The sequence below is a fragment of the Lagopus leucura genome, unplaced genomic scaffold, assembly GCF_019238085.1.
Source record: "Lagopus leucura isolate 7727_CA_CO unplaced genomic scaffold, USGS_WTPT01 Super-Scaffold_100008, whole genome shotgun sequence".
In the NCBI taxonomy this organism is placed as follows: domain Eukaryota; kingdom Metazoa; phylum Chordata; class Aves; order Galliformes; family Phasianidae; genus Lagopus; species Lagopus leucura.
In genome coordinates this window covers 22,107,335-22,130,901 of record NW_024962265.1, presented here as the reverse complement: position 1 = coordinate 22,130,901, position 23,567 = coordinate 22,107,335, and the positions used below count along the sequence as shown (strand labels likewise).

General features: G+C 40.2%; 1 protein-coding gene across 5 annotated transcripts; it reads left to right on the top strand.

Moving 5' to 3' along the window:
* The first annotated feature begins 3,219 nt into the window (after nucleotides 1-3,219).
* Nucleotides 3,220-22,646, top strand: ING3 (inhibitor of growth family member 3). Of its 5 annotated transcripts, none has more exons than XM_042872797.1 (12): nucleotides 3,220-3,361; nucleotides 3,522-3,593; nucleotides 7,596-7,696; nucleotides 9,105-9,170; nucleotides 12,311-12,407; nucleotides 15,615-15,686; nucleotides 15,953-16,072; nucleotides 17,289-17,347; nucleotides 17,682-17,872; nucleotides 18,971-19,163; nucleotides 20,285-20,323; nucleotides 21,760-22,646. In XM_042872797.1, exons 1-12 carry the CDS (start codon nucleotides 3,334-3,336, stop codon nucleotides 21,874-21,876), a joined length of 1,155 nt encoding a protein of 384 aa, XP_042728731.1. In that variant the 5' UTR covers nucleotides 3,220-3,333; the 3' UTR covers nucleotides 21,877-22,646. The 5 variants fall into 5 exon arrangements, with proteins under 5 accessions (XP_042728731.1, XP_042728729.1, XP_042728730.1 ...); XM_042872795.1 differs by having other exon boundaries at nucleotides 17,190-17,347; XM_042872796.1 differs by having other exon boundaries at nucleotides 15,953-16,075.
* Nucleotides 22,647-23,567: the final 921 nt, after the last annotated feature.

Genomic DNA, 23,567 nt, shown 5'->3' with positions numbered 1-23,567 from the left:
GGTGTGCAGTACAACAGGAATGACAGTTATTTCCTGCAGTGAGTATGCGGCTGTGGGTGATGCCCCTGTATCTGTAGCAGTGGAATATGGGCAGTGATGGGCTGAGCGGCAGCTGGGAGGGACAGCTGGACTGTGAGACAGAGAGAACTGAAGAGAATGGAAAAACAACAGCAGCAGAAGAAAAATAGTATGTAATAAACAGGAAAAGGGAGAATGATAATAAAATAAGTGAGGAGACCAACCGGCCTGATACTGGTTTCGGCAGACAAAACAGCTATGAATGCTCCCACAACATATCCTTGCAGAAGTGCACTGCGGTGAATGGATTCTGGCCCACCAGCCAGGACTTCTGCAGCACAGCACTGGCAGTTGCCAAAGAAAAGCAAACACACTGCCCAGGCTGGTAGCTGTATGTTGGCACTGCTGCACCCTTGTCTGGTGCTGCTCAGTTGTCACTGTATCCTAAAGTTCTGTGCAAACAGGCAAGTTGTCAGCAACAAATGGGTTTGGCTTTCTACGCTCCATGTCAGCAATCCCTGTACGGCTGAGAGGCTTTCTTGTGAGAACACAGGAACCTAGCAGCAGGAGCTGAGACCTGGAGTGTCAGCCAGGGCTGGGCTGGCTAGCTCTTTGCCAATTCCTTCAAATCAAGCCACCAGCAATCAGTTCTTGAAAACAAAGGAAAGAAACAAACCACAGGGATTACAGGATTGAAAACACTGGATTAGACAACAGTTACAAAGTATTGAAGAAACTATGCAGTGAGACCCTAGAAGGATACAAAAAAAGCCCTTGAAAACATCTACAGGATAGGATGGATCTGGAAGAAACACGGAAAGGGAAAGACCAACTCATTGACAGCAGATGGAATACAAAGGTGGAAAAGATGGAGTTCAGAGATGTGGAAGACAAATCACAAAGTAAGTGGGTAGAGGAGAAATTGTAATACCAGAAAAAGGATATTAGAGAGACTTGGAGAGAACAGAAGAGTGAGAGAAGATTTAACACTGCCTGAGATGTACATCAGAACATACAACCATGTTATTAATCAGTTTCTTCCCTGACAGTTGAAAAGTAATGGAGCCTATGCAAGCAATTAGCTTTAGGTAGATCACAGGACAACTGTAATATTCCTTTATACAATCACTCTGTCACAGGTGATTATATGTTATTTATGTGAAACATTTATGGGAGATACGCCATCAACATAATCATGTTATATCAGCAGGAAAAGAAAAAGCAACTCCAGTGGCCTCCCTTCCCTTCTCTGTGCTAAGCAGTTCTGTTGCTGTAAGGAAGTTTTCTAAGCAATGTCCATTGCAATTTAAAAATTGAATTTATTTTTATCTCAAGTTTACAGTTGGTATTTAGTTCTTTTTAAACTTATTTGCACCCCCCCCCAAAATACTGTCATTTATCCATGTTTCTTTGTCAGGACCTGTTCTAATTTTGCTGCTCTAAAAGTCAGATTAATCAATAGAGTTAATTCTTTTCATCTATTCTCAACATGAAGCTTTCAACTCTAACAGCCCCTTTTGTATGGCTGGAGTGGCTGATCACTGCTAAAAAAGCCCAGTTTAAACTGAGTTACATCATTCTGTTGATGAGCAGCACTCATACACACTACCCTACTGAATTTAGCGTGGTTACTCATTTAACTATGCAATATGAGTTAACATTGTAAGAAATGGAAAATGTTACATTTTTCTACTTGTTAAAAAAAAATAAATACCAATAAAGACTACAGGACACTACAGAGAGATAAATTAAGTACCTGTTTGACTCTACTCAGATACTGTGCAAAGTTAAATAGTATTTTCACTTGCATTCAAGTGCATAATTCCCCTCTGATCCCTTGTTTTAAAACACTACAATGAAGAGTTAACAGACAAGCTTTCAATTTTTTAAAGGTCTCTCACATGTAACAGTGAACTACGAACCATAAACAGGCACAGTCAGGTGCCAGCCCCACTGGAATTTTGTCAGCCATTCTGTTGGCAAGCCTAAGTCTCATTTTCCCCTCCCATTAATGTTATCTGGGCACACACTGCTACTAAGGGGAATGACTGAGACACAGCCACAAGAGTGGAGGTTCTTAGACCCGGGCAGCACAACTCACAGGAGTTTGATGAAAATATCCCTGCACGATAGCCCCCAGGAATGATTTTACTGGTTATTCTCAAAGCTTGCCAAGATGAGCATGTGGCAAAGCCAGGCATGAGAACCGGGGCATACAAGCAATCACAAGGGTGAGTCTAGTATTAAATGTGGAGGTTGGTGGCCCTGCCTGTGGTGGAGAGTTGGAGCTTCATGATCCTTGAGGTCCCTTCCAACCTGGGCCATTCTGTGATTCTCTGACGAGGTCCCAACTCCCTGGTTGTCCTAAAGTCTTCTGTCACAAACCAAATGCAGGTTTTTACCTGGACATGGTTTAAGCACACACGTCCTTCTCTTGCTCATAAGCATGCGACAGATGACAACTCGTAAACAAGAACGTACGGAAATCTTCTCTGTTCTGCTACAGCAGCTCCTGCACTCCCCCTGCCCACACCTGACATGGTGTGGTCCACAGAGATTCCCCTTCCCAGCGGAAAATCTGCTGAAAATCGAGTTGTATTGTAAGCAGGTCCGGATAAAAGCAATCATCGTCTTCTTCTATGTGCTTGTCCATAACTAAACCATAAATAAACAATGCTAAAGCAGTAATGAAGTACTTCAGGAATTCACAGCGCATGAAAACCTTCAGCCCTCAACATTTTAAAACCAACTACAGGACCCACTGTAACCGGACTGCAGTCAGTGCCACGTGCCTGCAATGCATTCTCTTAGCAATAGTTCTGAGCCCAAATCGAAGTCGGACTGTCGCCTGGTGCCTGCGTCGCTGTGCGCGCTACAGCGGCTCTCCTCACAGCGCCTCACACATCACAAGGCATTACAGCTACACATTAACTCCTTTCATGGCGTTTCTTTTCCGTTTCACTTTTCCCACGCAACTCTCCCCACCTCACACCCCTCACAACGCCACAGCAGCGCTGGGACGGGACGCACCGCCCTCCCGCTCCCGCCCCCGCCGCAGGAGGCGCACGGCGGCACGCGCAGCTCCCCGGCCGGCCCCCGCGGAACTCCATTTCCCGTCATGCCGTGAGAGCAGCGCGAGCCGCGGGCGCGTCACGGGCGCGGGCAGCCAATCGCCGCGCGGCCGAGGCGGGCGCCGTCAGCCGCCAATGTTGTTTTCGCTGAGTCGAGCCGCCGGTGTTGTTGGCGGCGGCGCCATATTGGAAGGGACGAGCCCGCGTTAGCGAGAAGCCCCTTGGCGCTGGCCCGGCCGCCGCCATGCTGTATCTGGAGGACTATCTGGAGAGTGAGTGTGTGCGGGACGGGGACGCCGGGCGGCCGGGCACGGCCGGCGGAGGGGAGCCGGGGAGAGGGCGCGGCGACGTGGCGGCGCCCCCTCCCCCACGGCGGTGAGCGACTGACACCCCCCCCCTCTCTCCCCCGCCCCTCCCTCCGTGTGCCCGCAGTGATCGAGCAGCTTCCCATGGATCTGCGCGACAGGTTCACCGAGATGCGCGAGATGGACCTGCAGGTGCAGAGTACGTGAGTCCCGCCCCCTCCTCTGCCCGCCCCCTCCCCTCCGCCTCCCGCCGCTGCCCTCCGCCTCCCGTTCCTCGCCCGCCCCGCCAGCAGGGGGCGCTCGCTCCCCGCCTCTCCCGGCGCCCCGCCGCGGGGCAGGAAGTCGGCCGACAGTCGGCGGTGCGGGGAATGGGGAGCGAAGCGCCACCGCTGAAGGCGCTCCGATTTCTGCGGGTCCCTCCGCTCCCCGCGGCTCTTCGTCGCCCGACCCGGGCCGCTCGCACCCCGCCGCCACCCCGCGCTCCGGCAGCTCCGCTCCGCTCCACCGCGGGGAACAGCGTCCCGTCGCCCCGTCCCGGCCGCCGGCCGCCCGGCGTCTTCTCCGGCTTGGCGGCGGCGGGAGGCGGCGCTGCGGAGGCCCGGCCCGCGGCGGGGAGCTGCCGGCACGCAGCGAGGGGCGGGGCACGCTCGCCCCGTGTGCTGACTGAGCGGCGCCCCGGCCCCCATCCGCGCGGCGCTGGTCGGCTGCTGCGCTTGTGGTGCTCCCTGGGGCCTTATCGGTGGCATGTCCCAAACTCTCTAGGTTTTTGGTCCCTAAGAGCAGTGATGGTGGTTTGGATCAGGAGCTGCACCCCACTCTTTCAGCAGATCGTGCTGGTTCTGAGACCTTCCAGCCAGCTCCACTCACCACAGTGTACAAGAATGAGATTTTTGCCTGTGCTTTTATGCTTTAGCTGACACTTAACCACATACACGTTTCCTTCATTTTGTATGAGCTTAGCACCTGCAGCTGTTTCCAGGATGCGTTCCCCTTTGATCCTCTCCAGCAATCCCCTCTGGGACTCATGTCCCATAGCACCCAGTGAGGTGTTGCTGTGTTAACACGCAATAAATGTGTTCATCTGCAAGTGAGAGGCAAAGGTCTTTGTTAATGTAACTTAGACAAGAGATGAGAGGATTCCTCAGTGCCGGAGGAGTTAGAGTATGTCAAAGAAAGATGAGAGAGAGCAAATGTCGAAATAACAATGAGCGTTATACAGTAATATAAAAGTCTACACCATACTTTTAGTATCTTACAGTGTAGGAGCACAGCTCTGGGACGTATCAGCCTGGAGAAGAGAAGACAGGAAGAGGATGGCATCACTGTTGATAAATATCTGAAATGCAGGAGTCAAATGGATGGGGTGGCCTCTTTTCAGTGGTGCCCAGCAACAGGACAAGGGGCAACAGGTGCAGACAGGAACACAGGAAGTTCCATACAAACATGAGGAAAATTTCCTTGCTGTGAGGGTGACAGCATTGGAACAGGCAGCCCAGAGGTTGTGGTGTCTCCTCTGAAGATACTCAAGACTCACCAGGATGCTTTCCTTTGTAACCTATTCTAGAGGACCTGCTTTAGCAAGGGATTGGACTGGATAATCCTCAGGGCTTCCTTCCAAGCCCTGTGATTCTGTGATTCTTTAAACCTGCACTAGTTTGAAGTGAGACCTCAGGCTTTCTCTTAGATATTTATTAGTGCCAGCCAGTACTGCCAAGGTTGCAGTGGTGTCATTTCCCTTGCTTTAACTGGAAGTTGTGAAAAACACTGAATATTTGTATGCAAACACCAACCTTATGGCCAGAGTAAGATTTTTGGTTCTTTGAGGATTCTTTCAATGAGTGACAAGGCATCTTAATGCATTATGAAACTTCTGGACTCACATCAGCTGTCAGCTTGCAGTTTGATAGCTCATGCTGAATACTTCATGTGAACCCATGGACTGTTGTGATGCTGTGACCCAGGAGTTGATGTGAGGGATCAGTGTCTCTGACCTGTATCAGAAGAGTGTTTTGGCAGGTGCTGCTGGCCCAGAAACCTGTACAAGACTTCATTTAGATTTAACACAATTGTTATGTTCGAGAGTTAATGATGTTTGGATGATTCAGACTTCGAATGGGGCAGGTTTCATCATCATCATCATCATCATCCTCATCAGAAGATAAATCAGCAGATAGGTGTATGCTGTGTGCCTTGGTAAGGCTCCTGTGGGAAAAGTGAGGAACATCAGAGTTGAAAGTCAGTCATGAGCTCTGAGATGTTTGCATGTGGAGTACGGAATGTTTTCCCTCTACATAGGTTCAAATCATGGATTACCAGCCACGCTCTAGAAAAAAAGCCTGTTTTCTAATAGAATTTCTGTCAGCTCTCTTTGAGAATCTGTTCTAGGAAATTAGCATGTCTGAATGAAGTAGCACAGATGGAAGAGAGGTGAGAGGGGAGAGAAGCTGAAGAGACTGGAGTATATTATGGAGGACCTTCCATATAATGTAGTAGAGCTGCCCTGCATTCCTGTTTGCCAGTTCTTCTCTTTCAGGAGAGACCAAGTTTCTGTGGAAGTTTTCACTTAAGCAGTTTCACGCAGACTGATACCTGTTCTCAATTAAAAAAAAAAAAGACTTTTATAATTATTTTTATTCCTCAGTCTATGGAGCTGTATAATAGTAATAATCTCTCAGTTGTTTTCAGGCTGGCAATAGGAGTTAGAACCTTTTGTCCTTTAGCTTTATGGACCAAATTATAGTCATTTGATGGAAGAACAAACCTTTTGGAAGCCTCACTTGTTGCTCAGTCGTTATTCTCCCAAAGCATAACACAGTGCAAATGGAAAATGTTCATTTGACTGCTTTGTCTGTCTGGATCTGAGTCATTTTGAGCATTGGCAACGACTATTTTGGTTTGGGATAAATTCTTATCATTCCTGTCTAAAGTTGTTAGTTTCCTGTTGGTTTTGATTCTGGAGATTACCTGCATAAGTAGCATCAAAAATTCTTTGCTCACTTACTATGCTTGATTTCTCATCATTTGTTCATGCAACTAGTTCTGATTGTTCTTGCGGATTTGCAAAATGAAAAGACTTCAGGCTCTGTTGGATTTAAGGACTTAACTATACTTGCAGATTCATTGGTTTCTTTACCTCACCCCCAGCCAATCATATGGCACAGTTTCAGTGCTGGCTTCTGAAAGGTGTCTTTACTGTTTTACGCTGAGAGCCCGAAGTCTGTAGGTAGGTGCTGCATTGTCATGTTTAACTCGAAACTTGTCTGGGTTGCATTGCTGAAAGTTCTGTTTAAAACATAATATTAAATGCAGTACTGTCCCTTATCTTGAGACTAGCCAAGCTGTCAGGGTTAGTTTGACTGAAGCAGCTGTTTGGTTTGGATGTATGCAAGTTGTTGCATGCACGAATGTCCAGCTGTTGAAATATTAAACTTGATGCTTTTTATAAAGGATGGTGGAAGGGAAGGAAAGTAAATCCCTCTTCCTGCTTCAATAAATAACCAGACAAGTAACGTTTGGTTGACATTTTCTTTTCTTATAACATGTTGAGTAATTGTTTTACTTCTTCCCGTTGAGATATTTCTCAGCTGCGTGTAAGAAAGAATCCTGTCCGTGGTTTCCCATCAGTGCATTTACCTCTTTGTTCTACAACGTGGGAGTTAGGGGGTGGGAATAAACTTGTGAGTGTTTTCAATTGCTCTTGTTCTTCCTAGCATACTGCGGAAGGGCCTTGAGTTAAGAGTTGATTCTTCTTTTGAGGCACTTATTTTTCCAATTATTTGGTTTTGTATTTGACTGTTTCTCTTAGAGAACATTTTGTTACCTGCTCAGTTTGTAACTGGCTAGAATGTTCCAAAGTCAGTGGTCTAGAGCCCTGGGTGAGGAGTTTGGGTCATGCTTTAAGTCACCACCACTGCTCTTAAGGGCAAAAAATCTTTAGAACTTGGAATGCTGCCTTTCCCATGTGGAGAGCACAAGAACCTTGATGAGAATCCTACCAGAATGCAATTCTGCTTCTTGGAAATTAAGGTAAATATTTCCCTCTGCTGTCACTTGTTTCATTCTTTTTATTTACTTATTTGTTTTTGCTATAATAATTTACACTTCAGTCCTGTCAACTTCGTTTCAAGAAAAAATTCCACCTTGTTTTGTAATGTTTACGTATGTGAGAAGATAATATTTATCTTAATATTTCCCCATGCAGATGCAATGGATCAGCTCGAGCAGAGGGTCAATGAATTTTTTATGAACGCAAAGAAAAACAAACCTGAATGGAGAGAAGAACAGATGACATCAATCAAAAAAGTAAGGATATCACAGGAGTGGGCTGCATTTGTTCTTTTAAAAGAAGATAACCTTAGGAAAAAAATAGTTTATAATTGAGTGAAGTCTTAAGTGTTCAGAACTGTGACTTCCTCTGGGCTTTCACAGAGATGCATAGAACTACCTTAGAGGAGAAAAATGACTGGAAAGTTTCTTTGATAAAGCATTTCTTTTAAGTTTTGCTGAGTATTTGCTGCTATTATTACATTTTTTTAAAAAGAGAATATTGGAGTGATGAAACCAGGTACTAGCATTTCAGCTTGGATATTTTCTTCTTGCTTATATGACTTGAAGCTTTGTAAGTTAATTGGCATTCTTTTAAAGGATATTTTTCCAGCTTAACTTCAGCATCCCCTCTGATTCTGCGCCTGTCTTTGTATATAGTATGTATATGGTGCATGTTCCATTAGAGAGAGAAGACTAAGAAGACAGCTGTGTTTTCTGTTTTGTTTTATCATTTGACACTTGGCGTTGTTGGTATTGTTAGCAGGGTAGTCCATCATTTTGTCAGGACAAAAATCCTTTCTAGTCCTCATACACTTGTAACTTCAGCCCCTTAGGCAACCAAGGTTTATTCTTTCCTTAATTAAAACAAATAAATTACCTTTAAAAAAAAAAAACACCAAAATAAACAAAACACAATGAAAGTCAAAACTCTAACTTCACTGGAGTAAATTAAAAAAAAATAATAATAAAAAAAAGACTTTAATGGAATTAAGATCTGAGTTTTTACTTGAGCTAGGTATTCTTCAGTGGAAATTGAAATAAAAAGGCACTTAAACCTGTTTGAACCTAGAGATAAATATGCCTACACTAACTTTAAAAGGGGACCTACTTATGGTTTTTCATTATTTAGAGCAGATTTTAAAATTGCATCTTGTGTAAATTCATTTTATAATAGTGTATTTTAAAAATACTTCAATAAATTAATTTAAATTATATACTTCTTTTTCTATATGTTTAACTACAGTGCTGAAAAGACCTCCAGTCACAGTAGCATCATTTGAAGGACAGTAGTTTCTTCAGTGGTCTTAAAGATCCACATCAAGTAAAAGACATCATTTCATGTTGAGTCTATAATGCTGCATAGTATAAAACACACTGAAGGGTATTTCTTTTCTTGCAGTGAACCACACTGTGACGTGTAAGTGTCACTATAAGAGGAAGTGTCCATGTCTTGTAGTTTTGCTTTTTCTAAGCAATAAATAGCTGGTATAGCTCTCGTCTAATATTTAGCTTACTGCTGTTTACAACAGTTTCACAGTCTTTCTGAAAACTGATTTCAGTTTCTACTTTTAATGTACACTGTGTGCTAGGTTAAAATAGCTTAAAACAGCTGAAATTAATTCAGTTACATTTGTGACTTAAAAGCTTATTCTTTTTATACCAGGATTATTACAAGGCTTTGGAAGATGCAGATGAGAAAGTACAGCTGGCTAATCAAATATATGATTTGGTAAGTAGATGAAAGGCTTGTTGTGCATTATCTGAGTTTATGTCTTCAGGAGTTCAGAACATTTTGATAAGTGCTATAGTTGTGTTAATTGTACTCTTACATCAGCTTCAAACATTATTTTTTTTCTTTTAGAAAGACACTTAATGTTTTACTGACTCCTAGGAATTTGGTTGCTTGTACACTGTTGTAAAATATCAAGAAATAATTTGAGAAATTGTAAGCTTTTAATGTATTCTCTTTCTGGTTGTATTTGGTTTTGAAAAGGGACCACAGGCAAGCTATTCCACCTTGTAACACATGCGTTTTGGGTTTTAAGTATATTTACTTTACACTTTCTCAGAGAACGAAAGTTGCAACTTATTGCTCTAAAATACAGTAGACATAAAACAAATATTTCTTGTTTGGTTGATTCTCCTTCCATCTACTAGTGAATGTTGGAACATTCCCTCTCTCAGTGCAAAAGTTGTTCGTTTTGCAGTAAAGATAAGTACATGATTCAACTGCATGACTGCAGATGAAGAAAGCATTTTGAATGTGGTGGTTCTTTAGTTTTTTTTTTTCTTTTGTGAGTTTTTGGCACACCAGAGTATGTCATACTTTACTCAAAAGCACATCAGTCTTTACATGTTCAGTACAGACACTATTCTTTCTGTGCACGTTGGAAGATGTACAGGTATTGAACAAGAAACCTGTAATTTCTTCTTACAGCATAACCACTTTTTTTAAAGGGCATTTCATGTACTGTTCTTTGTCTTCTAGTTTCTATACCCATACTCACAACAACCCTAAATGCTGTTAGCCCCTTTTCTCATAGAAAACACATAACATTTTGTTTTGGAACACCACCTGTAATGAGAGGAAGGCTTCTAGCTGCTGAGCCAACATGCAGTTTTGGTGAATCCTGTGATTCACTGGGCAGCTGAGGAGCAGCAGCCCATTTTAGTGCTAGTTCTAGTATTTCTGCTGAGTGGGAAGTGTAGGAGGCCAAGAAGTTAGGACTCTGTGTTCTTATACATGCTTAGTACTGAAAACTGGAAGAGCAATTCTTGGCAGACCAGATAAAAAGGTGTAGCTCGTGGTTGTGCAACTGTTTGGCTTGTCTGGGCTGCATTCAGCAAACAGGAATTGCCACAGGCCACATATAAAATACATAATAAATGTAATGCTTATAAGTAGCAGAACTTTTTTTAACATGTTTTTATTAAAACCTAAAAAACAGGGAGCAACAAAAACATAAAACTGATGTGATGTTTGACCTCGTTTTTGTGAAACTTATGCTTCATGCTGGTTCTGTGGCAGTGGTTGCCACTCCTCGTGAGTTCTCAGGGTATTCATCTGAGATTTTTGATGAAATATTTCTTTTCCGGTGCTTCATCCTTGACAATAATTGTTCACAAATGTATATATTGTCAAAAACTGATGACATGAATAAATGTGACCGTGAAGGGAAGGGTATTTTTCTCTGGAAAGAGGGCTTATGAAAGTCTGGCAAAGAGACATGACAGAATTTTTCTTTGAGTCGAATCCTGGTTGCAACTCTATACATTCTGTGTGAAGTTTGCAAATAATGGATTTCTGTTGACGGAAAATGGAGTTACAAATATATTAAAAAAAAGATCTTTTTTCTTTTTTTTTAAATATTGAAACCTATTCTCAAATTTCTTTATCAAAATGAAAAGCACAGCTGCATATTTTTCACTCTTTACGGTACTGCGTTTAGCCAATGTATCAGAATGCATACAACTATTTTCCATTACTTCAGCTTGCCATAATTTAACTTTCATTTCAAATGCTGTTAATGTCTGAAGCACAGAAAAGTGATTTTTCACTTTGAAGAAGCACGTTTAATTCTTTAAATGAACAATCAAATCCTCCAAAAATACTCAGTCTGTGAGCCGTCTTTAATCTTCGTGTTCTGGCACCAGTTTTCCTTTTGATTCTGTAAAGAACTAAGTTTCACTTTGCAGAGTGTTTTTAGTATTTTGCCTTGACTTAGCCATCAGGAAGATAAATGATGACCCCATAAATGCATCCATACATTTAATGAACTTGTGGAATTGGCGACGTTTTGGTCCTTTGGAATTGTTGAAATTCACAGCTTTGATGATTTGCATGACATCATCCAATTTTGAAGCTTTTACACGTATATTTTCTTGATGTCTGATGCAGTGAGATACAGATGGTAACTGAATCATCTTCTATTAGTTTTATAAGTCCATCTTTTTTTACCAGCCATCACTGGGTCATCCTCAGTAGCTCTATTAGATATGTTGACAAAAGTTAAAAAAGATTGCTTTCACGTGTTCTTTTACTGATTCAAATAAGTCAGGTTTAGCTGTGTCTTTCAGGGATGCCAAAGAAGCTATTTCTTCAGTGACATATTTGTTATCAATACTCTAGTGAAAATGGCAAGTAGAGCTGTATCTGTAGTATTAATATTTTCATCACCAAAGCGTAAAATTTGAGATCAACAGCTTTACTGTCCAGACTTCTCTTTGTGTACTTTCTTATTCTTTTTCTATTCACCTAACTGCAGTCTGGTGAGACAAATTGGAGAGGTATAAAAAAAAAAAAAAAAAAGCTTTTTTTTTCTTTTTTAATTAATCAGGACATACAGTATCTGTTGTGCTTTTCATATATTGCTTAACAAACTCACCATCAGGAAGTGGTTTTGATTTTTTTTGCAGTAAGATGTGCTATCATGTAAGTAGCTTTTATAACAGAGTCATAGAATCGTGAAGGTTGGAAAAGACTCTAAGATCATCTAATGCAGCAGCCCACCTACCATTAATATTGCCCACTTAACCAGATTCTTCATTACCATTTGAGTTTTAACTTTTTTTTTTAAGTATTTTGTTGAGGTGACAGACTTTTTTAGTTCTGCTGTTTTGTCTTTGCATAGCGTTCCTTGATATGCATCAAATTTGGCAGTATGTTTCTGCATAGAATGTCTCCTCAAATTGTAGTCTTTGAAAAGTGACGTGGTTTGTTTGCAAATCAAGCATAGTGCCGTGTTATCTATCAGCACTGCACTGTGAGCTGAGTTGGGTCACGTGCATCCTGTGGGTTGGACGTGCCTGGTGTAGTCATTCATGTTCCAGAACTGGACACTTCTTACTGTTGCATTGTCTCCAAAACAGGTAGATCGTCACTTGAGAAAACTGGATCAGGAACTTGCGAAATTTAAAATGGAACTTGAAGCAGACAATGCTGGAATCACAGAAATATTAGAGAGACGTAAGTATGCGTGATTTTCTTAAAATACTTGGCAGATTTTCTGTCACTTTACAAAAGTAAGACACGATAAAGTTGTTGGACTACTGTGTTTCCACTCATTTTGCAATTTTGCTTCGATCTACATGCCTTTTATCAGTCAGTGATTCTTGAATTTTAGTTCAAACTTGATTTTTACCAGTGGAATCAAAAGGCACCTGAGAAGTTAGAATAATTTCTCTTTTTAATAGGGCTGTTGTACATATGAATAGTTAAACTAATGTACAGAATTCTTCAAAACTGTTACTAATACTGTAGGCATTCAGGAAAGTGTTGTAATCTATGCTTAACCTACTAGACCAGTTGACTGCTATCAAATAGAGGAGAGTGGATATTTCAATTACAGGCATGGAATGTCAAGTAAAGATACCTACTTTGTAGATCTCTTTTTAAAGAGAAGAGAATGGATGATTTTATCAAAAGGTGGTGAGAGAGGAGCATTTCAAGGAAGAAACCTGCAAGCTTAACAAATACTGCAGCACTGCACAGCTAGTATTCAGAATGTAAATGGGATGTAATGTGATGGTTTTAAAGCAAACTTAATGTGGAAAAAATCCAGCCCTCTATACCTGTTAGTATTTAGGTGTCAAGTTCAAATGTGATTATGATGAATTTCAAAATTGCTACAGCATGTGTTATTATGAAGCTAATAGTCAGTGACTGTTCTTCATGACCAAGGCTAGTGAAAAGTAACCCAAGTCACCTGAAGAAATAAGGGGTAAATAGTTTTCCTTTGAACTTTGTCATAAAAGCTAATTTTCCTCAAAGTTTTGTTTCTAATTGCTTGTTTGATTGTTTGTTTTTAAATAAGAGGCACAAAAAGAAAACTGCTGAGTAGGTGTTATTAATGAACTACTGCAAAAGAGGGCAACTAGTTTATTTTTGAGTCCAGCCTGCAGTTTTAAGATCTGATGCTAACTTTATTTGGGCCATTTGTTTGGCAAGGTAGGTGGAATTTTGAAAACTGAAAACACAAATGAACCAGGCTGTGTTTAAGATATTTATTACTTAATAACATGTAAGGTAGAATGAAAAGCTTCTTAACATTTTTAGCTATCGGAGTAAAAACATGTTTTTGAGGTTCCTCCAGAGGGCAGCCTTTGGACTAAATCACAGCATGATTAAAGTTAGTTCAGCCTTTCCTTTCCTCCCTCCTTTTTGGATTTCCACTCTGGGTATTTTCAACATCTGTGATTTTGAATACAGATGTATGACAGAATGTTGGGTCAACTTGAAACGTATTTCTGATCTTGGTATGTTTTGAATCAGTATGATGAGATGGGAGATGGCATCATTAGTATAGTTTACCTTTTAACTGCATTTTAACATTTATGTTCATAAATGCATCTACAGTCTTCAGTTCAAATAAGCACATATTGTCAGTACTTCTAGTGCAGCTTTACTGCCTGTATGCAACTTATTGGAAGTGGCATATTGCAAGTAGTGTTGTTTTTGGTTCTCAATATTGACCTTGATTTTAACTTTTCTTTGAAAGTTGCATAGCAGTAGTCAGCGATTTCTATTTTAAAACTTTCCTGTTAAAAGTGTTAACAAGAGTAAAGTCCTGTTTAACCTTGTGTGACAAAGCTGGGGTGCAGCAGGCACTGCCAGCTGGGCAGGGGAAGAGATTGTCCCCCTTACTCAGCGCTGTGTGGCCTCAGAGAATCACAGAATGGCCAGGGTTGGAAGGGACCTCAAGGATCATGGATCTCCAACCCCCTGCCACATGCAGGGCCACCAACCTCCCCATTTAATACTAGACCAGGCTGCCCAGGAACCCATCCAACCTGGCCTTGAACACCTCCAGGGACGGGGCATCCACAACCTCTCTGGGCAGCCTGTTCCAGCACCTCACCACTCGCTCTGTAAAGAATTTTCCCCTGACATCCAAGCTAAATCTTCCCTCCCTCAACTTCAAACCATTTTCCCTTGTCCTGCAGTTATCTACCCTTTCAAAGAGTTGATTCCCCTGCTGTTTGTAGGCTCCCTTCAGGTATTGAAAGGCTGCAGTGAGGTCACCCGCAGCCTTCTTTTCTCCAGGCTGAACAAGCCCAGCTCCCTCAGCCTGTCCTCATAGGGGAGGTGCTCCAGTCCCCTTATCATCCCAGTAGCTCTCATCAGGACCCTCTCCAACAGCTCCCTTTCTTTCTTGTACTGGCAGCTCCAGTCCAGGACACAGTACTCCAGATGGGGCCTCACAAGAGCAGAGTAGAGGGGGACAATCACCTCCCTGTCGCTGCTGGCCACCCCTATTCTGATGGGGCCCAGGATACCATTTGCTTTCTGAGCTGCAAGAGCACACTGCTGGCTCGTGTCAAGCTTTTCATCTATCAGGACCCCCAGGTCCTTCTGTGCAGGGCTGCTCTCAAGGATTGCTCTTTCCAGTCTGTGTGGATGCCTGGGATTCCTCTGGCCCAAGTGCAGAACTCTGCACTTTGCTGTGCTGTACCTCATCAGGTTCCCCCGGTCCCACTTTTCAAGCCTGTTGAGGTCCCTCTGAATGGCATCCCTTCCTTCCACCGTGTTAACTGCACCACTCAGCTTGGTGTCACCTCACCTCGAGCACTGTGTGTACGTTTGGTAACATGGTATAAGAAGAAGATAAAGCTGTTAGCATCCAGGAGTGGGCTATGAAGATGGGAAAGGCGTCTGAGGAGCAGCAGGGATCGCTTGGTTTGTTCAGCCCAGCAAACAGAAGGCTGAGAGGAGGCCTCCTGGCAGCCTCCCTCTCTCATGACAGTGACAGGACTGGAGCTGTGTCAGGGAAGGGTCGGATGGGTGTTAGGCAAAGGTTTTTCACCAGAGGGTGGTCATGCACTGGAACAGGCTGCCCAAGGCAGTGGTCTTGGCTACAGGCTGCTGGAATTCAAGAAACATTTGAACAATATTTTCAGATATATGGTCTGAATTTTGTGCGGTCTTGAGAGAAGAAAGGGATTCAATTCAGTAAACCTTGGAGTTCCCTTCCAGCGTGGGATAGACAGTGATTCAACTTAGTTGTTCCTGGGAACTTATTTTGGGAAAGATTCTAACTCTAAAATCCTTCCAATTAATATAAGTGTAATTGCATAGCGTTTTGGCTAATATTGTAAAAACTCAGTGTCAGAAAAATTAAAGGCATTACATTGTCGACTTTAAAATTTTCTGTTTTTTTTTATCTCCCATTTTTAGGATCCCTGGAGCTGGATACACCATCTCAGCCTGTGAATAACCATCACGCCCATTCACACACTCCAGTAGAGAGTGAGTATTTGATAGATAAAAGCATATTCACTTTTAAGATACATTTGTCGTCAAGTACATTTATTATATTTTCTTCCAAATGCTGGAAAAATTGGATAATTAAATGGTGATCATGCCTATTCAGAAAAACTGCAAGTATGAAATAAAAAGGTTTTGCTGGTGGCAGTTAGTTGAAAGTGCTATTTCAGTATCTGTAGTTGTTAACAGTTTTACTTTTAAAGTGAAAAGGCTTTTCCATTTAAGTTCACTTCATTTGTTTTTCTCAGAAAGGAAACACAATCCATCGTCTCACCATGGTGCAACAGATCATGTTCCCGAGAAGAAGTTTAAATCTGAAGCTCTTCTATCTACCCTTACTTCAGATGCCTCTAAAGAAAATACACCAGGTAGTCTTAATTGTTTTACATTTTATTACTTTTAATAGAGGGAAGAAAAATCCAATTGTATGTGTGGATTTTTTTTATTTTTTTTTTTTTTTTTTTTTTTAATATGTATCAGAGATCCATACACTTTGCTCTGGGATTTTTGGTCATTTTAAAAATGAGAAATTGCAGACATTGTTACTCACCTGTGTTGTGCATGAAGCTCATTGGCTTTGTTGTCATTTGACAGCTGTGTGTTGGCTGTTTATTTTCACGGTTCGAAGAGGGTAGGAGTATGGTTTTCATTCATCCACTGGTAGAAATACAAGAGATCCATGCATTATTTTGAGGAAAAGAAGCCCATGCAGTAATTTCCAAAGTAGGAAAAGAATATTCATTCATCTTATAAGGGTTGCTCTGACCTAGCATTCAGCTATGATCAAATGCTTCTGAGTCTTGTGTGAAATGAGGCCAGATAAGAAGGCCCTTTGATTAGTGAATAAAAACACAGCACAGCTTCCTGTCAGTTTTCAAAATAAGGATAATTTGTAGATTCTGCTCAGAAAATGAAAGATTATGAGAAGGTATTAGTAAGTAAAGTACTTTGGCAATTTAATGCTGGTCACTAATTTTAACTAGGCTTTTTCATAGTCATTTATCTATAAGGAACTTCGCATGAGTTGGCAAACTAAACAGAACTACTTTTGAACAGCTGTCAGGAAATCTGGTGCATTCAAATTGTGATTTTTAGCTTTTAGTGTAAGACTGTTTTAAATGTTATCTTAGGGAAAATTTAGTTGTACAGTCAAATTCTTAATTTCTTCTCAATTGTCACAGTAGTCAATATAATTTCAACTGAGGTTGGGCTTATATAGACATAACAGCTGTGTTATGTCTATATATAGCTGAGTGTGATAGTGAGGACTGCCTTTCTGAAAGGATTCCTTGCACGTGAGGGTAGATGCTTAAGTAGAAAACTAGCAGTGTCAAAAAATTTTCTTAGAACTTTTTTCCAAATGATCAGACTACTCTGCATAAATGGAGTTCCTAGTCTTTCACTGGTTGTCATATATAACTCTTCTTAAAATGCAAAGGAATTTAGTTTCATTTTGAATTTCATGAATGTGTTCTGTTCATCAAGGGTGTCGAAACAATAATTCATCATCCTCTTCAAACAATGCATACAATACAAACTCTTCTCAACCATTGGCATCATATAACCTCGGCTCATTATCTTCAGGATCTGGGGCCGGTGCTATTACCATGGCAGCAGCTCAAGCAGTGCAAGCCACAGCACAGGTAACGTCAAAACATTCTCACATTCTCGTCAGCCTGCCACCAGCTGTTGATTAAGAAGGAATACTAGTAGTTTTTTTTGATCACTTTCAGCTGGTGTGGTGTTGTTCTCATCATTATTGTGTACATGCTACAGTTTCATCCTTTGAAACTTCCATAAAAGGACGACTCATTTTGTACCTTTTCTTGTGGGATATTCTTACTCATTCTTATCACTTACTATGCATCACTTTATTAAAAGAATAACTGATGAATCCGTGGCAATAATAGCAGCCCAGTATGTCTTAAGTAAGAACTCTGCTTTATAATCTGATACAATATCAGTATTCTTTTTTAGATGAAGGAAGGAAGAAGAACATCCAGTTTAAAAGCCAGCTACGAAGCATTTAAGAACAATGATTTTCAACTTGGAAGAGAGTTTTCATTATCTAGAGATTCAACTGGGTATTCATCATCAGCTCTGGCATCTACATTAACACAAACATTAAGTTCGTCAAGCACAGATTCACGAAGTGGCAGAAAAAGCAAGTAGGTTTTTTTTGCTGACTGCAGTTGACAACTAAACTTTCACTTAAAGGTCATAGGCCATATTAGAAATACTTTGCATTTAATATGTTGGGAATATAAAACATGAGTGGAAAGTTATTATTCCATACTGGCATTTTTTGTACAGGACTTTCTTCTTTTCTCCACTGCTTTCTTTTTCCTTATACAAATTCAATCCAAGGTTTTAAAGAAATACTTGGATTAATTTTTTTGTCTGTTATATTGTCTAGTTTCTTTCCTCACTTTTTCTCTATACAGGAGAGAAGACTTGGTCTAAATGTAAATGTTGGAAATTCTGTGCAGTGCTTTGTAGATGGTTTTGAAGTAGATCTGGAGATTTGCTTCATGCCACTTTATAAATAAGCAGAACATATTGTGATGTCTGACCACCTAGGACAGGAAGCAGAATGAAATTTACTTCTGATAAAAAGTGGTTTTCATCAGAAGTAAATTTGAGGACTCAAAAGTTTTGTTTGAAAGATCTTGTCCCAGATTGCTTGTATTTTAAACTGACTTGCTCTTTTTTCTTTCTTTATACATATTTGTTTTCATTCACAGCTCACTTAAAAAGTTTGTTTTAGAATCATTTCTCATCTACATGTGTCTTGGGTGTCAGATCTGACCTATAAGCAAAAATACAAAATTTGCATATTGACATTGTTCCAGGGCAGTGACAGCTGATGCTTCAGTGGAGATTAGCATAGAATCAGTCATCTTAACAGTAATCTACTGTACGTGACAACGTAACATTATTACATGCAAATGCCTGTTATACCATTTACATATTCTTAATGGCGGCTTGACACTAAGGGAAAAAAAAAAAACATGATGTAAAACATTCAGTAAAGCCATTTGACAATTTAGAGTTGTTCAATTTCATAGATTAGAATAGCCTGACTATAAACTGTTCAGACTGATTTCCAGAGAGTTTTGCTATCGGAGTTCTTGAATGAAATGTGTTATGGAATACACATTTCAGGATTTACATACTGTAGTATTTCAGTCAACAAAGAAGTGCTTCTACTTGCCAGTAAATGAACTTAAATTATGATATGTTTGTTTTTTCTTTCTTTCTTTCAGAAACAACAACAAATCCTCAAGTCAGCAGTCGTCATCATCTTCCTCTTCATCCTCTCTGTCGTCATGTTCTTCCTCATCTGCACTGGCACAAGAATTGTCCCAGCAAACAGCAGTAATACCAGAGTCTGATTCCAATAGCCAGGTTGACTGGACCTATGATCCAAATGAGCCACGTTACTGCATCTGTAATCAGGTAAAAACATTGTTCAACCTGAAATACAACCAGATACGCTGTTTCACTGCAGGTGACCTTCTTGCTCTGATTGCTCATTTAAAAACAGATCAGAATCTCAACACTGCAAATAGGATGTTTTTATTTCTTTAGTGGTAATATGAAAGGACTCTGGAAAATGGTTTTAAATTGAAGGAGGGAAGATTTAGGTTGGATGTCAGGGGAATTTATTTACAAAGAGAGTGGTGAGGTGCTGGAACAGGCTGCCCAGAGAGGTTGTGGATGCCCCATCCCTGGAGGTGTCCAAGGCCAGATTGGATGGGTTCCTGGGCAGCCTGGTCTAGTATTAAATGGGGAGGTTGGTGGCCCTGCCTGTGGCAGGGAGTTGGAGCTTCATGATCCTTGAGGTCCCTTCCAACCCTGGCCATTCTGTGATTTTATGAATAATGAAGTCAAAGGCCCAAGCAACAAACAAACCAATTTTCCTGCGATGTGCCACATCTGGAGAGTTCTAAGTCTCTTACTGAAGAATTTAGGCATAATTAAATTCAGAGTTGAATACGATCACAGTGAATTTTCTTAGAATTTCAAGCTAGAGTAATACTTTTTCTCTCATACTTTCCTCCTTTTGCAAAATAAATTAATAATGGAGAAGATACTATCTTTGTAAAAGCCACTCAGAAAATTGAAAGACTGAATGAGAGCACGAGTTTTTAAAAATGCCTGCTCTGATTTTATAGTTTTAAATGCTAAATTTATTTTTTTTTTTTTAGAGTTTACAGAATCCTTTGGTTCTTTTGAAAGTATGTGATTGTTTCTTTGGAATAGTTCTTGAAGTTGTCATGTGTGCGAGGGAAATGCTAGACATAAATACATTTGAAAAGTGGGCTGATGGTGTCCAAACCTCAGTGCTGAGGACCAAAATGTACTTAGTTTGAGTTTTGAATGCTGGATTTTTTTATCCAACCTGGAACATACATGTGAACACGATTATGGAACAACAAAAATATGTATTGTTGCCACTGCTGATGGAAGAACTTCTTTAATGTAAAAGAAAAAAGAAACAAAAACCTTGAATTCCACCCCTCTGAAAATTTTGTTTTTATTAATAAAGTTGGCTTTTTTTCCTTCTTTTTCAATAGGTGTCCTATGGTGAGATGGTTGGCTGTGATAACCAAGATGTAAGTAATAAAGTTCAGAATGCTCATAAGAGAAGCCTCGTGCATGTAACTATTGCTTACAGGAGTTACTTTTCTGTAGTGCTTGTTATATTTTCAGTTTTAGTGAAAATAGGGACAAGTGCAGCTCTTTGTTGTTTACATATACACAGCAAAAAAAGTAATCATTTTTCCTTTTTCTATTCAAATCCCCTACCTCACTTCAGACTTAAACATAGGATGCGTGGGAACAAACAGAGATAAAAGAAAATGTTTTTAATACTAATCTTTCCAATCACATAGGAGTTCCATGTATTTCTCCTTGCTTAATCACAATAAGGTTACACAACACTGTGTGTAAGAAGAGTATTCAGAAACTGCAAACCTTGCTGTTAAGAACTTTTAGGTGTGTGTAGGGCTTCCATTCTAAACAGAACTGCCCCTTGCTAACTTGTTTGTGCTTGAAAGGCTTTTTTTTTTTGCTTAGGTAGAAATCCTAGACAAAAATTGAAATTGCATTAAACAAACTTGTATATTTCATCCCTGATCACTGTCTTAAACATCATAAATACATACTTACAGTTTTCTTTTTCTCTATGAGTAGCTGCAAATTTAAAAAGATACGTTCTGACCTGGAAAATTTAAGTATTGGAAATGTACCATTATTCTGAGATACACAGATTTCACTGCTACTGTCTTGAATTTTTTTGTTCTTACTTCATCTTTCGTGACTTGTGATGAGACTGAAGGAATCACGCAGAAAATCAATCAAAGAGTAAAGAAGAGAAAGCAAGAAGTTAGCAGTTGACGTTAGAAATAGTAGTAGTGCCAGGATCATAGAAGATTTCATGGAAAACTTCAAACAGAAGTAGAACTTAAATATTTGTGTGAGAAGTACGATGGGAATTAATGTGCACATGAGTTGAAGCGTTCTTCCAGAAACTTCTCCTCATCTGCCCCACAGTTCAGATTCTTTCAGAAGTCGTCTCTTTCCTGAGGAAGTTTGACATATTTGAAATACCCTTTATTTCTGGGAACGTTTAGCTATGTCAGTATTAATCCCAATTGTCTGATTCAAATGCTGCAAGTTTTAAAAGAGCAAGTGAATGTAATTATGTACTTACTGAGATTATCCTGCATTCAGTCCGAAGTGAGTGATGAAGATTACTGTTGTGTCACTTAAAATGTTGCCAAGCTAGGTTTATCATTAGCACAGTATACTTATTTTGTTTTCTATATAAATGAGTTAGTCTATGACTCGTAGAATTTTTGTTGCTTTCCTTATTCTGTTGGGTGTATGGGGTATGGATTTCTCCTCTTTCATTTTATCCCATTATTTGCTTGGTATGAAAGGCAGAACCTACACTTTCTACTTGCGCTTCTTTTCATAGAATTGTATGTAATCACAATTCAAGAAGAAAAGAAAAATCCCAAACCCTCTCTAAACTCTGTTTTTATAGTGTCCCATTGAATGGTTCCATTATGGATGTGTTGGACTGACAGAAGCACCAAAAGGGAAATGGTACTGTCCACAGTGTACAGCTGCAATGAAGAGGAGAGGCAGCAGACATAAATAAATATCTTCATCTGGAAAACAAATTGCTTACTAAAGGTTTTATGGGGGACTTACGTGGGGGGAGAAACCCCCACCACACTTCCTCGCAACCACTTAAAGAAGGGTTAACATAGCAGTCATAAGATCTTGAGCTATTGGTTGGTTTTGCTGGTCGTGTTTTAATATTGTATGTAAGCTGTTTATGCACATTGATGTGCTGCAGATACTATTCCAGCAAGCCTTGGATTGTTCCAGTGGCCAACATATGCAGATATTTGTACTGTCAAACCATTTTCTCTAAGCAGTGGGCATTCTACAATTATTCAGTCTTCAGAAAATTCTGATAAGTCAAGATTTTAAATGTATGTTTTATATTCAACAGATATATTCTGCTGCATGTACTGTATTCAAGAGCTGTTATGTAACACTATGTATATAAATGGTGCAAAAAGTCAGTGCTTCTTAAAAAAAAATGATTTTTAAAATGCCTTTATAGCTTTGGTTCTTTATGAAAATTAATTCAGCAGGCTGAAGAAAATGGTTCTTGTATACAGCGGGCTGTTGTCCTCTAGGGTACTTGAGTATGTAAAAACAAAAAAAAAGCTGTAGAATAAAACAAACTTGTGCCATTAGTCTATGTTTCTGCTCCAGACAAGGTGCAGACCATAAGAAAGAAAAAGGTGTTAAAGTGATGATAAATTTTTATACCAAATGTGTTTATTTTTTTGTGCAAGTAATCCTTTAAATTTGAATTGTATTAGGTGTTAAAATAAAACAACCTCAACTCCTTGATTTGATGTTTTCTGCACATCTGTCAAAATAGTTTCTGAAGAACATAGCTGAGTTTCCATGAGAAATTCCTGCCATATTCCTTCTTGAACAGGAGCTTTCATGTAAAAGTTAACACATGGATCAGAAAAGATGTAGAAGGATAAATAGTTCATCCAGCTGTGGAGGCCCTGGAGGTACCTAACAGGGACAGTCATGTTATGGAGCTTAAAGGGAAGCCACTACCTGTGCAGATCCTTTAAGACCTGCTAAGTCAGAGCTGCATTGCTGTAGCACAGGATCAGGAATCTTGATTTTTAGATGGCAGCCCCTTAAAAGGTACTTCTTTGGGCCATGAATATAATGGAAAACTTTTTTTTCCTCCAGCTTGTTTATTTTGGATGTAGTTTGTAGATTTCCTTTCACAGAAAGTTTTCTTGTGTTGTTTTCATATGGCTTTTTGGTATGGCAGCAGCACTGAACAGAAACAAGAGCATTACTCCTTTTTTTCCTCCTCCTTTCTACCACTAAGAAAAAAAAAAAAAAAAAAAAAAAGAAAAAATACACTTTCCATTTGGAGTAAAGATTTTATTGTAGCATTGGAATTCTCTTTGGGCTATGTGCTTTCCATGGACCTTCATAGTAGCTTTCCTTGAAACATTGCCAAATGCCGTCTTGCACCAAAACACTCCAATGTCAAGGAAATAAAGAGTTAGACTTACTCATATTAGGAGTATGTGCAGAAAGTGCAGGCTTAAACTAAAGTGAAACCAGACTTCTATTACAACATTTATGGATGCCCCATCCCAGAGGCATTCAAGACTGGGCTGGATGTGGCTCTGGGCAGCCTGGTCTGGTGGATGGTGAGCATGCACATAGCAGGGGGTTGAAATTCAATGATCATTGTGATCCTTTTCAACCCAGGCCGTTCTATGATTTATTCTA